The sequence below is a fragment of the Lissotriton helveticus genome, chromosome 8, assembly GCF_964261635.1.
Source record: "Lissotriton helveticus chromosome 8, aLisHel1.1, whole genome shotgun sequence".
In the NCBI taxonomy this organism is placed as follows: domain Eukaryota; kingdom Metazoa; phylum Chordata; class Amphibia; order Caudata; family Salamandridae; genus Lissotriton; species Lissotriton helveticus.
This window is the reverse complement of record NC_136069.1, coordinates 277,726,531-277,741,365: the sequence shown is the minus strand read 5'-3', so window position 1 is coordinate 277,741,365 and position 14,835 is coordinate 277,726,531. Positions and strand designations below refer to the sequence as shown.

The 14,835-nt window shown below is 42.5% G+C and overlaps 1 protein-coding gene across 1 annotated transcript in view; it reads left to right on the top strand.

The window, feature by feature from the left end:
- Positions 1-14,835, top strand: part of CWF19L2 (CWF19 like cell cycle control factor 2) — a 1,282,529-nt gene that overhangs the window by 491,522 nt on the left and 776,172 nt on the right. Inside the window, exon 7 of the mRNA XM_078657031.1 lies at positions 1,300-1,415. Coding sequence (XP_078513157.1) covers positions 1,300-1,415 — 116 coding nt within the window. The remainder of the gene's footprint in view (positions 1-1,299; positions 1,416-14,835) is intronic.

Below are 14,835 nucleotides of genomic sequence, written 5' to 3'. Positions count from 1 at the left end.
ATGGATGTCTGCTGAAGAGTTATTACGCTTCTCAGTGCCTGCTAATATGGTCTTTGGCTCATGATAGATGTTTGAGTCCAGTTGATGATAAATCCCGTTATTTGAGGATCAAACCGCTGTTAACTGGGTATACAGAAGACCCACTTTTGAATAAAAGAGCGCTTTGGCAAATTTTGGCACATGATATATTCATGGTTTAATCAGCAGGGGCACACGATTAAATAGTGTAAGCCTGACATTAATCCAAACACACTCCTTCACACAGTCCATTTCTCGCCTCCCCCAGCAAGATCATGTGCAGGATTGGGAATGGGGTCCTACCAGCAAAACCAGCGACCAGACTGAAAGTTGGCTGCACCAGTGGTGGCAGCGCGGAGGTGCATCACCCTTCTTTAAAATGATTTTTAAAAAGTTCTTGTTTTCCACAAAGTAATCACTGTTCTTTCCAAAGACAAATAGCGCACTCAGTTTTTTCTTCATTATTCAGTCTAATCGTGTGGACTTTTAAGTGATGCAAAGGTTATAATATTGTACATCTTAGATTACTTGAACTTAACGTTCTTGATTTGATTCTTTATCTGTTGGTAGAAGATAATAAGAGTAGACTGTTTGTCCCTTGCATTTTGTTGTCCAAAAACATGAAAATCTTGATTTTTCTCACCTGGTGTAGAGAATACCTTTAATCAGGTAGATCCCAAAAGTAAATTCAGATTTTTATGGCAGTTGGTAGCTAATATTAGTGTGAACAGACATTTATTGGAGATCTACCTGAGACTATTTACGCAGGTGAACAAGGCAGAATTGACCAACATTCTGCCTTTGTGAGAAAACGTCTAGAGCAGGCGCTTGGACACATCAGGAAACTAATGGGTGTTACAATGGGTTTTGGAAGAATTTATGTTCTCTCTCTTTATAGCACTGCTGCTTATTTCTTTGACTCATCTGGTTTGCTACTCTGTGATCCAGACTCATCGCAAATATTTTGCTGTTTCTCTAGATTGAAAAGTGTTATCATTTTATTGTGCCTTTTGATAGTGATTGGTCAGAATTGCATCATAATATCTGCCTTATGATAACATAACTGTTATCTACATGTTTAGAGTAGCATATTTGTGAATACCTAAGCATCTTTAGGGTAAATGTCACCTAATGGTACTGGAAAATAATGGAAATGTTCTGGACAGATGAGCTTGAATGATTCGTTGTTGAGTAGAATGTATTGCAGTTGTTAAAACAATGGCATTTCCCAGGTTCCTCTATCGTTAACAATCTCTTGCAATTTATTTTATCACTCTTTAGCGATTTTGGTGGAAGATGGCGGTTTGAGTTGGCTACAGAAATCATATCAACGAATGAAGGATCAATCTGAGAAAGAGAAGCGAAGTTTGGATGACATAATCACCGAACGATACGGGGTACGTAGGGGGTCATTGTAAGCACTTTTCATGACGCTCATAAAGATTCCATCTGTTCGGAAGGTCCAATAGTTCTCAATGTGTAAATAGCTCTTCAACCTATTTTTAGATGTGCTACTACTACTAGTTATCATTTTCTTTGTTGTCATAAGCCAAAGAGATAGCTTAGTGATTTAAACACTCATTCAAAATTTCTCAGAATTCCACAGACTGGAGGTGCCTGGGCATTACCAGACGTACAGCTTTATGGTTGGGTGGCTATGGACAAGAGATTAGCCATAATGATCAATTATCAATTTGAAGAAACAGGGGCGAGTATATATTAACTGTGTATGGGAGTGAGGCCTCTGGCTCTTTCCTGAGCAAAAATGATCTAAATTAATACAAAATGGTGAGGTTTAAAGCGCTAGAGGATGCCAAGAAATAGTGGCAGCAGTGGTGAAAAGCTCTTCAGAGCACTGCCCAATTGGAAACAAGACTACATTGCCTTAAATATTGTATGATGGTAATGCTCAGAGTGGGCAACATGTGATATCACATAGCTTGGAGTGCTCTATGAATAATCGGAATATAAAATGACCTTTCAGAGCAGTGTCCGTTCCCTAGAGGGGGATTTTATAAATATCCCCAACTAAGAGATTATTTGAAGCAATCAGAATTGCAGTGGAACAAAACTGACTTGCTAGGAATACTAAGTAAACCAAAAACAGCTACTTTACAAAGCAGTTATTCGTTCTTCATTGTTATTTACCGAGTTGTAATGCACAGCTAGCTGAAGCATGGACCACGGTGTCTAATAATCCGGTTACAGCTGAGATGGTAGAGTATAGTTCTGCTTCAAGTAGTAAATATCTATGCACTGTCGGTATTTTGACTTGCATTGTAAAACTGTTCCATTATACCCCGAGTAGACTACACGTATGGGAAAGTCGAGCAAATTCAAACTGTCCCAGATGTCTGATGGAGAATGCAGATGACGTACATATGTTTGCTACTTGTATTAAACTCACGGAATTCTGACGGGCTAGAGCTACAAAATCATCAGACATGCTGGTTACGGATATTACTCTCACTGGACCCTTTGTATTGTTAGCAAAGGATATAGTAAGGCCTAAAATTGCATCCAGTTGTATAGGGTTAAGCTTTGTGGCTATGACAGTACCCAGGTAAATAAATGCCAAGCACTGGCTGCATCACACGCCTCCCGAATATACATATTGTTGGCAGTCGATGTACACTGTGTTTTAGACTGAATCTGCGATTAAAAAAATTAAAGGCAGGTGGGCGAGAAAAATAGGTGCAAAAGTATGGGCTAAATGGCATTAACAAACTGATGTGTTTACTTAAAGAATTCTTTGTTTCCTTTTTTATATATTTAGAATTGTAATAAGGATGAAGACCGACTTATTTTTGATAACCCTCCCATCTTATTACTATGCATTTGATATATTATACTTACTAATTTCTCTTTTTTATAAATCATAATTCTTTAATAGCTCATTCAAAATGTGTTGTTAGAATAAAATAATACTCCTCATCAATCTGTTTATTTCAGATAGAAAATCCATAAACCCACAATAAAGCATCATACATATGCCAAAAGGCTAAAACAGCATAAAAATGTAAAAGAACACAATGCATAGTGCATAATTATGCTAAAGTGGCATCAATAACAGCACAAGATGCAGATGCCAGTGCACGTAAAGAGAAATACACAATAAGGATTGCGCAGACCATTCACAGGCCAATAGAAACCATCTATGAAAGGCATTAGAGACACTGGGAATGTGGACGCTTACGTATTTCAATAAATATTCTTGAAAGGGGTATCTTCATTATATGGCCCTCCAGCATTTCGCATTTGCGAAATCAGCTTAGGATCGCAGTGGCCACAAAAAAACAAAAAAGGTCTCCCGGCAGGCCAAAGATGGGGGTCAGCCCCATCTCTGCCCCCTGGGTCCTGGCGGTCTGTACTGAGTGACCCTGTGCTACCCAGGGGCGTAGGAAGGGGGTGCGTGCGGTGGTGTCGGTGTGGGCCGCCCGGGTGTCATCACTGAGGGGGTGACAAAATGGTAAAAATATGTGTTTTAAACACCTAATTTTGCCATTTTATCAAGCCGGGGGTGACAAGAAATTTGTCTATGCCTTTAATGAGGGGAATAGATGACCCCATGACATTAACTGTATAGGATTCGGGACCCGCAAAACCACCAAATGTGCATGCTGTACTTCACAACTTCGGCAAGAGGGTGCACGGAGGGTGCCATGTATACAAGGAACTCTGGCGCAGGATGCCCGGTGTGTCATGATGCTCCGAGCCGATGCAAGTAAAAAAAAAAAAAAATCTGAGTTAATGTGTTTTTTTGCCAGGGCAAACAGTGCCCATCCAACACTTTCTCTGTGGACTTCAAGAGCCACAGCTGCATAGTGACTGTATGCGCATGTCGGCATGCAGTGCAAGTGGTACAAGCCCAAACGATGAAATGGAAGGTGGTTTTACCAAATTGTACACAGCACTTTCAGGGGCTGACCCAGAGTGTTAGGTCATGATTAACCCTGGGCAAAGCACTACGCGAACTGCACGTAGCACAGTGCAAACATGCATAGCGTAGTGCAGTGGCCATTTTCTGCTTGCTCGTGGTCCTCAACGTCAAGTTGGTGACCGCGAGCAAGCAAACTGACATCCTCGCTAGACTTTTTCCTTGTTCGCGATCAGCAACATCAAGTTGCCGATCGCGAGCATGGAAAATAAACCTCCTGGCGAGATTTTCAACGCAGGGAGGGCAGGTTTCTCATTGCGAGTGGTCGTGCATGCTCGCGATGAGAAAGTACCAGTCTGCGTTGAGAAAGCTGCAGCTCGAGTAAAAATCTACTCGAGTGGCAGAAAAGAACAGCTCACACTGTGCAAGATGCTGAATTCAATGATTGCACAGTACCGGATGCTTGTCCACACTACTCGTAGCTCGCGTAGTGCGAAGTGCACTTCGCGTAGCTACGCTTAGCGCTACTTCGCGAACTATGCCTACCCCTAGTCTTAATTACGGGTTGTGGATACTTTTTATTTCCAGCAGACTTTCGTGAAGTTCTTGATTTTCACAATTCACTAGTTTGCAATGTTTCCCGGTGTAACTTCCTCCGCCTTTGCAGAAGTAAAACTTTTCTGCGCAGTGCGAGATAATTTTCTTTGCTCCAATACATCAATTCCACTCAGGTCAATCCCAGCCAAGATCGAAAATGGATGCAGTATTTTTCGCTACAGATTTGATACTTCTAAACACATTAAAAAACGTACAGCAATTGCTTCTCTGCAAGTTTACCCTTTGGCAAATACATTGTTCTAAAAGTCCAGATTTTCACGCACATGTGGAGAAATCACATAGGTGCTTTTTCCACAGAGCTGCAAAAAGCTTTTAAATCTCACACATCCAGCTTCACACTGGTCTAACCAGAAATTAGGAGAGGAGAGTCAGGCATTTGTAAGGGAAGAGGTTCACTGACGTATTCGGAAAAGTTTGAAAAATCGACATGCCTAAGCCTCCGATCCAAAGGCTTGTAGATTTACGGATGAGTCAGTTACATCATGTAAGGGTCCTCAGCTTTTTAGAGGCACCAGACTCTTTCCGGATGAGGGCCTATTTGCCTGTGCATCTTTCGTAATCAAAAAGTCGTAGGTGCGATAGAAGTATAAGAGTGACAAAGACACAGAAGAGGCAAGGTCAGAGGTTGAACAGAGCATGCATGAACTGGAAAAGGCATGCTGGACGCTAAGCATCCTGGCATCATAGGAGGGTCTTAAAATGACTCTGGGTGTTCTGGGGACTAAAGAAGATCTGCATAGAGAATGTGGATCCTGTGGGGTTCACAGAGTAAACTGACAAGTTTTAAGGGCTATTTTGGAAGAGATGTGAAGGATGCATAGGGTCTTTCCAAGCAAATGAGATGTTTGGACAGGCCTTTCATGAGGTCAGTACTTGGAATTTTGACTTAAATTGCTACAAAGAAATGATGGGTGTAGTTTTTAGGCTTTCCTTTTGGAAGTCATTGCTTCATCTGTGTTAGTCCCTTATCTTGTTAAATGAAAGTCCAGAATCGGAAAAGTTGAGGTGCTGTTAACACAGAGTCACTCTCAATCCTGCTGGTATGACTTGTGCGGTCTATCATCAGTTATGTTGTTTTTTAACTCCTCCCACCAAGTGTACAAAGTATTTTGTAACCATGTTCTCTCCTCTCCTCTTTCACCCTTCTGTTCCACGGTTATCTCTATCTATGCCTGCTTGTTATTCTCTGCTTCTAAGCCACTTGAATTGTCAGTCTTCTTGGCCACCCGCCTGCTCTCCTGCCCCCTCCACCAACAGCTGTCACCCAAACAATATCCGTCATTTATCTACAAAATTATAAGAACTCAGTAAACTATTATTTTAAACTCCCTTACAATAAAGTTACTGTCAAAGATTGTCTCATTCAGGGGTATTGGACCTTGTTTGATTAAATGTGAATCATCACCTCCTTCTGCATTCCTCGTCCCTTCCTTACTTTTGCTGTATTAAGGCCACGCCTCCCTTTAGCACCCCTCCAAAAGTGCAATGTTTCCCTTTCTTTAACAAAACCCAGTACTGTATGAGACCCCCCCTCCAAACCCCAGTTCACATGGTGGCTTCAGATTAGAAGACTCCTGCATGTTACACTGCACGGCAAAGGATGAAAGTGCTGTGCTCCTCCTTGTGAAATGCACGGCCTGGGTTTGGGGCAAACAGTGGATATCACAGTAGTACCTGCCTCGGGGAAAATGTAAACTGTCCAGTCAGTTCAATGCACGACCTACAACACCTGATCCTTCAAAGTTACACAAGAGCCAAGGTCCTCTGATATACTGTATAAATCACATGTTGCATACCTCTGCCTGTTTGGTTTTCTTGATGGCAGATGCAGACAAAATTTTAACTGTTGAAAGCCAGAGGCTTCTTTGATGACCCACATCCCTCCCCAGTAATTGAAAATGTGTTTGTGTTGAGTTTTATTTGTTTTGGAAATTTGTGTAATCCTGATTTATTTGTTAACATAATTCTTTGAGTTCAGCATAATTCCTCCTTCCTGTATAACAAACAAACGCTCTCAGGGACTTTAAACATGCCTATTTCAAAGTTGAATAGTCTGCTAAAACACGTTCCATTGATTTAAGGCTTAAAAGGCACCTCATTAACTTGCCCAGCCTCCCAAACCCTTCATCTCCCTTATGACATCTCACCACCCACCACTAGACACCCCCCTACCTCAATGCCCCCTTCCAGTACCCTCCCCCGCAGTTCCTATCATTCAAATGTCCATCCCAACTTCACCTCCCCCTAACTGCCTTCACCCCCTTAACCAGGTTATTTCCCCTCACCCCCCTCTTGACCACTTCCCATCTCAGAGCACCGTTTTCGACTCTTTGCCCTCCACTTCTGTCCACTTGGACCTCTCTGCATCCACCAATCTGAAAATACCCCTCCACCCCCCTCCCGGCCTCCCAACCCCCCAACCCTCACACTCCACAGACCGCTCTCCCCAGACAAATCTGATCCTTCTCCTCCCCCAACCCCTTCTCTCCCCCAGCCACTACCACTCATTTAACTCAGACTCTATCTAATGTTGAAAGCGCTCTCCTTTCCCTGGCATCTGAGCTCTTCCAGCTCAGGAATGATCTTAACATGTCATACGAACTTGCTAAATTCTGGAAAGTCTTTAACTCCCTGTCCTCTGAAATCCGTTTTAACCACTTGATCTCCCCAAGCCAGGACTCACCAAACACCTCCAAATCTCAACATTGGAGATCCTTCCCTCATTGCAACTGTTCCCATAGGCCCTCCCATGCCACAAACCATCTCTCCTGCACAGACCTCCTTGACCTCTGTAACTCTTACCTCCCAAACTATCCAACTGACCCCCCCCCCCCCCACTCTACCATCCCTGTGATCCTGGGGACGAGCAGAATCCCTTCATCCCCCATCTCCCCTAGACCCCCAACACAACTTACCATTATCCAAACATGCCCCCCAGACAACCTGATACCCCTCGCATGCATGCTAGTCAACTGCCGCTCAGCTGTCTGGCATGTGACTGAAATAGCTGAAACCATCCTCAGCGAAGATATTGACATTGCCTTCCTCACGGAAATTTGGCTCAATTAACACTCTACTTCCATCCTTGACCTACTCTTCCCCAGTTTACTCCATACTCAGAAAAGATAGACACAATAGAGTTGGAGGTGGTCTAGCCATCATCTTTAAAAACAAACTCTAAATCTCGCTTGTTAAAAACACTGACCCCATCACCTTCGAATACCTCGGAGCTGAACTTAAAATCCAGGGCGCCCCTCCTATTCGCCTACATACCATTTACCATCCTCCTGGCGAATCCCTTCCCTTCGCTGAGGAACTTTCTGACCTCCTCACCCAATCCTCACTCTCCAACTCAAAAAAACCTCTTCCTTGCAGACTTCAACCTCCACTGGAATGACAGCAAAAACCCTGCAGTTAATTTCCTCTTGAATCCCCTGGCGATCAGTTACCTTAAACAAATCTGTCACTCTCCAACCCACTCCAAAGGAGCCACTCTCGATGCCATCATCACTAACGACGATTTGACCTTACTTGCCAGCATCATCCCTATCGATTGGTCCGACCATCACCTCATCCACTTTACGATCAACACCATAACCCCCCGCCCCCCATCCACGCCAAAAGCACCAAACTCAAGAAATTGACCACAACTTTCATCCTATCTCCCCAGGCGAACTCGAAATGAAAATCAAAAATCTACTCCTGCTAGCTCCCATCTCCCAAAATGCTAACGCCCTCACCAAACACTATAATAAATGAGTTACTGAGGTCCTAGACCAATTGCCCCCGCCCCCCCAAACTTAAAACCCAAAGAAACATTCCTTCCAAATCCTGGTTCAACTCTGATCTCAACAACAAAAGGTGCTCTCTTAGACAATCTGAAAGAACATAGAGGCACAGCCGTCCCCCTCTCATCTAGCCTCCTCCGATCTGCTAGGTCCAACTACAAGAAACACATCCTCAATGAAAAGTCTGCCTTCTTCTGCACACAGCTTGATAGGGCCAAAAATAGACCTAGAGAATTATTCAGCATTGCCAAAAACCAAACATCCTCTGCCCCCCCAAAGCTGGCGGCCTCTAACTTGAAATGTGAAGAAATTGCTAAATTCTTCTCTGATAAAATCACCAAAATAGACCAATCCTTCATCTGAAATCCACTCTCTCCTTACCCACTACCTTCTTATAACGTTTATCCAGTATCTCCATCCCTTTTAAATCCCCCCCCTGTCCCTGCCCATTTCCCGTTCGTTTCCTTCCCACAGGAATCCAACCCCTCTCTCCTCCCAGCAACATAAAAACAATCCCTCCTTGCATAATTTTCAACCTGTCACTGAACACGAAGTCTATAACATCATCACTAAGCTGAAACCATCCTCTCGCACCAAAGACCCTCTGCCCCCTAACCTTGTCCAAGACCTTAAACACATCATTGCCCCTTCTTGGACCACCATTATCAACTCCTCACAGGGTGTGTTCCCGCACCCCTTCAACTGGGTCAAATCACACCCATTCCCAAAAATCCTAATGCAGATCCCAACAACCCAAATAACCTCCGCCCAATCTCTAACCTCCCTCTTCTCTCCAAAGCCCTCGAAAAATGCGCCCTGCTCCAACTAGATAATCACATCAACACATTTGACCTCTTTGACTCACTGCAATCTGGCTTCCGAAAAGGATGCAGCACAGAATCTGCCATGCTCAGTATAGTGGAATACATACATCATTCGCTCGATAAAAGGTGAGTCATGCCTTCTCATTCTCCTCGACCTTTCCGCTGCTTTTGATACTGTTAACCACACTGCCTTACTAAGCACCCTTAAAGTCCGCTTTGGCTTCAATGGCCTTGTCCTCAACTGGTTCTCCTCTTTTCTCCAACACATAGCCCAACAAATCAAAATCAAGAACTGCCTCTCCAACCCTACTCTGATCTCTCTCGGTGTCCCCCAGGGATCCATTCTCTCTCCTGCTCTCTTTAACTTCTTCAGGGAACTCCTCACCCTCATCAGACGACACACAACTTTACTATTTGATCAAATCCCACTCCGATATCCTCCACCTAAATGACACCCTGACCAAGATACAAGCATGGTTCCAGCATAACCATCTCAAACTTAACCAAAAAGAAAACAAAATTATTCTCTTCTCGCCTAAAAACAACCCACTCCCCATACAAGTCTGGATCTCTGATCTTAATGTGCTCAACTGCTCTCTCACCACTTCTAATTCAGTTAAGTCTCTTGGCATCACCATCGATAATAGCCTTGCCCTCACCTCCCATATAAAAACCTCAGCAAAAGGAGCACTCTTCACTCTCCTTCATTTCAAGAATATTAAACCCTTCATCCCGGCTAATGACTTTAAAACCATGGTCCAATCGCCAGTCTTGTCGGGAATTGACTATGGTAACGCTATCCTCACCGGGACACCAAAAGTCCACCTTGCTCCACTCAAATTGGTGCTCAACCTAGCTGCTAGACTCATCTCTGACTACACATGCTTCAACCACATCTCCCCCGCCCTGAAAACCCTCAAATGGCTACCCATCGAAGGCAGATCTGTAGTGTAGTTCCTATCATCCCAATAGGCTCTGCGCATTGGAATAATACCTACAGCAGTAAAGGCCTAGGCCAGACGTTAAGTAGGTCTACTACTGTCGATACTAGACTTAAAGTTTTGGGTTTGCCAGCTTAGCTCAGAGTTCACTAGAAACTTTCTCGAATGTTCAAGGAGGACTTAACTTCTCTGATTAGACAAGAAGGGATTTCGTTTCTGACAACCATAGAACATGACAACTTTGCTCTCCCCTAATCAAGAGTAAATCTCGAGAGTCGTGTGAACAAAAGGCAATTTATTTTACTCAGTCAGTACGTGCATTCTTAGTCTCATCAGAATGTAGAGAAAAGGAAGAGACGGGCGTGTTCAATAAAAAGGTGTTATTTATTGATCAGTCTCTTTTCTCATACAAGAGAAATGGATCGATATTATTGCAATACTTATAGCTAAGTAAAGTGCATACATTAAAAGCAATAGTATAAAATAATACTGTAAAAACATTGATATGGTTTCTAAGCCATAAGATGTTTTAAAATGAATAAAATATATTACATACACATATACATTTGACTAAACGTACTCAACTGGTGTTTCTAGATACGCCTACCCCCGTGTACCTGACCTAAGTCTAATACGTGGGCGGGAATAGATAGTTACAGTTTAAGTTAAGTTTGTTTTTGCCAAGTGAATAACTAAAGAATTCTCTGTGAGGGGTTATTCAGTTCTGTACCTGGAAGTTAGGATGAATGAGGAATGGTATCTCTCTCTCTGGTCTCGATATTCCAGGCTGCCTGCGAGGGCTACCCAGAAACGCCGGTGCTGGATTCTCGGCAGGAGAAAGCAGCGCGTCTCTCAGCGCGTCAGGAAGGCGGGGCTGCTGCCAGCGGGGTCTGCTCTGCTCTTGGCTTCGGCAAGTATGGCTGCTCCGTCTCGTCACCACGCGTGTGTTTGCATAGGGCAAGATCGGTAATATTTATACCTTTAAGGTGCCGAGATTGACGTAAGGATGGACATAGATACGTCAATAAAGATGTCATACGACTTGCTCGTTAGCACATTCTTTTACTGAAGTTCTCGGTGAAATCAAAACAATGGCCGCAGGGTTTTGCCCAGGTTGTCATAGGTTTGATTTGTTATGAGAACTCCGTATGCCTTATCAGGGGCTGGAGGAATATCGCTTGTCTAATTAGATCGCAAGCGTTATGACTTAATCAGATAACACGTTCCTGTGCCGTAGTGTGACTGCGTCAGATAACGGTATCTGCATCATGGGGGTTTTCTGCCTCATGGGCTGACTGCTAGTTAACTTGTTGGTTTGTTTAACTAGAATAGGGTCAGGAATAGGGGGATCGATTCAGAACCTATAGGAATACATGACGCCCACTCCACGCTAACTATGGACATATTTACTAATCTAGGCATAGTATAACATAGTACAACATACTATAGAGTAGTGTGTATACCTTACCACCCCAAAATACATAAATGCATTTTGAAATTCTTCAAATATACGGAAAATTTGCAGACATATATATTGTATGCACTCAAGCTATGGAATAATGCTAAAGTAATCACGCATTTGTATACAATATTGCTTATTTGGTATATGAGAATTACACATGAAATGGTTTCTTAAATACAGAAAAAAGTTTCGAGACCATTCCATCACAGAATAAAATATTTGTGAACATACCAGCGGGCAGCTAAAGTCTATAAAGTATCTAAAAATAGAAATCTTAGTTCTTTAGGAATAGTTTCTTACTTTAAGCAGAAGATAATTGTCCCGAAAAACCGAAAAAATCAATTGGGGCTTCTGAAAGAGTTGCTGTCCGTGAACTGGAGTGAAAAATAGTTCATGTGACTTTATTATTTAAAGTTGGAAGCCGAATTCAGGGAACGCCGTGTGCGAGCTTGCTCAAAAGTCTCTATTTCTGTTCGGGTGAGAACATCATATCATTTAGGCTTTCGAAAAAACTGTCAACAGCTTCCTGGGAAAGTTCCACTAACTCGGAAATAGGTGTAATCATGCATTCTTGTGCATGATTGTCTCCATTGACATTCTGATTCGCATTGCTGACAGAAGGTCGTACCTGTTCGATGCTGCTTTCATCTTGAACTTCACTACCCATCAATCGTAGTGGTGAAGCTTCCACGAATGCCGTCATCAGGATTGGTAGCCTTTGAGGGCAGCACAAAGCATGAACCTTGATCGGGCTCAACAATGTTTCTGCATCCATCGGCGCATCCGATTGTAGCGTCAGACAGGTGTCTAACACGCATTCTTCTCCGCATAGCAGACACCTTAATACAGGTAAAACACATCTTTGCCACATTGGTCGAAATGATAGAAACCAAGTCATGTTCAGGTCTCTAAGCCGGGAGAGTCCCAGGATTTTTGATATCCGGTCCCGGTATCCAATGGCTAGGATTGTTTCTTCCCTTGTCGCAAGAGTTTTGTCTGTGACATGGGTTGCCATAACGAAAAATAAGGACTAAGAATAGGATTCCTGCAATTAGTCCCAAGATCAGGGGAAGTCCGCCAAAAATCGAATGGACGAAATCTGGAAAAATACCCAGTATGGCTTTGAATGGTGTTAATGCCATCGAAAATACTGTCTTAAATACCTTTGAGACCCCATTGGTATCAGAAATATTTAAGATTTCATTCAGGATTTCCGCGAAATGTACGGGGGAATTACTTGATAATAATGTATGTATCTCTGCAGTCGTCCTTGCGACTTGTAGATCATACGTTTCTTTTGATGACGAGAGCCTGGTAGGCGTCTGAAGAAGCACTGTTTTCATTCTGCTTAAAGTATCTATTCGAATAGAAGTAATTTTCAAATCGGGCCATGCCCTTGCCTCCCTGTCTGGGAAGGAGCTGGGGAACAATGAGCGTCCACAGCACTTGACCTTCGCAGTCGTAGTTACTAGATAAGGAGTCCCGGGCATAAGACTACAGCATCTGCGGTCTACAATAAGAATGTAACTCCCATTATAGAGTCTTTGAAAGAATGGTTCTATTTCTGTTGCAGGTGCGCCTTGCTGGTGACATGAAAGGTTGTATGAATTCCCTTCACAGGCTCCATGCAAACTAATTCCGTTACACAGAAGTGTGCCACTTAGTGACATCGCACAATTGTTGCCACTAAGAAACACTTTCTGTCCTTTATTACTGACACATGCATGTGAATAGGGCAGGTTCCATGTTGTTTTAAGGTACCCCTTTCCCAATTTCTCGTACATGCCAGCCTGTATATATTTTTGGCAGTATTGAAACCTGAAGGTTGAGATTGGAATATTTATTATCCCATGTATTATCCATTCACTGACAGGTCGTTCTGACATTGTCACTGGTAATCTTTCGAGTTTTTCAATGCTCAAGATTGTATAATCAGCACCCTTTTGTGCCATACTGATTTGTCTATCAGTAAGGTTAAAGATTTGGAATAATGACGTTGTGTTGATTAGACGCCAAGGCACATAGCCTGAACGCAGATTTTGTAACGTCCAGCCAAGCTGTACAATAGAGCGCAATTGTGACTGACCGTGTTGTAATAACAGTAAGTCTTGCGATAATATATCGATTGCTGAAGACACAATGCTGTCCAAAGAAAAAATTCTGGAGGACAGAGTCATTAACCCATTGTCCACTACAGAAAGTGATTTTTCCAAATTAATACGGTCAATTTCCCGTATTCTCTCTGCTGTTTCAATTTGAGTAACCTTCCAGGCCTCATTGTATGCTGCATATACAGAGGCTGCTATGAAACGCTTTTGACGCTGTTTGCGTGGTCCCATAGTGAAATCACGCAAGTCAGCACCATCAGTAAGTAAAGTTAGGTGTTGCTTAATTTCTGCCAGTGTGGAAGTTTGTAGCCATTGAAGGCATAATTTGCCCACACTGTAGGTGGTTATTATCCCTGGGTGATGTCTTTGGGGATATCTAGGGTCTGGCCTGGTCATTTTGAACCCCTGCGTTTTGTTCAGGAATCTGTCTTGACAGTTATTAGTATCTGTGGGCCAGATCAACCACTGTTTCCAATCAGGATGTGTTCTGTTTTGGTTTAATATATGGTTTACGTCTATCTCTTCATCTGTAGAAGTGTTGCTAAACATTGTTGGCTTTGGAATAGACGGTTTATTTAAATCTTTGATTTTGGCTAAGCCAAGACAGGTGGTCTGTTGAACAGTGTCATTTAAAAATATCATTTGTTCTGGGATCATGCAGGCTCTAAACAAAGCTTCTATACCCTGTACTTGCCATTCTTTTGTACCCCAAACACTTTTCAATTCAACATTTTTGTCCCAATAATCAAATCCAAAGGTATTCATTTTTTCAAAGAATGAGTCTGAATATAACAATTTTGTGTTGGTTATCATGGTCTTGGTCCCTGTCTTATTTGACAATTTAAAATAAAATGTTTCAGCATTACTTGTGTTAAAACCTGAAAAATATGAATATTTGTCGGAAATGGTTCTTGAGCTCCCTTTTGGAGGTGTTGCACAATGTTCCCATTGATTATAATTTAAAACATTTCTAGGTTGTGCAGATCTATGTAAAAAATGGTTACCATAGTGGTTATAACAGTACATACTATCATAATTGGTAGAACCCTGCAAATAATCATGTTTGGTAAATTTAGCAGACATTACTAAATCAGACATCATATTATTAATGCTTTCGAAGTCCCAATCATCAGCAAATGAGTTTGGTTTTACAAAGTCACTCAAGGAGATCTTAATTTGGTGTGGATATTTCAGGATCT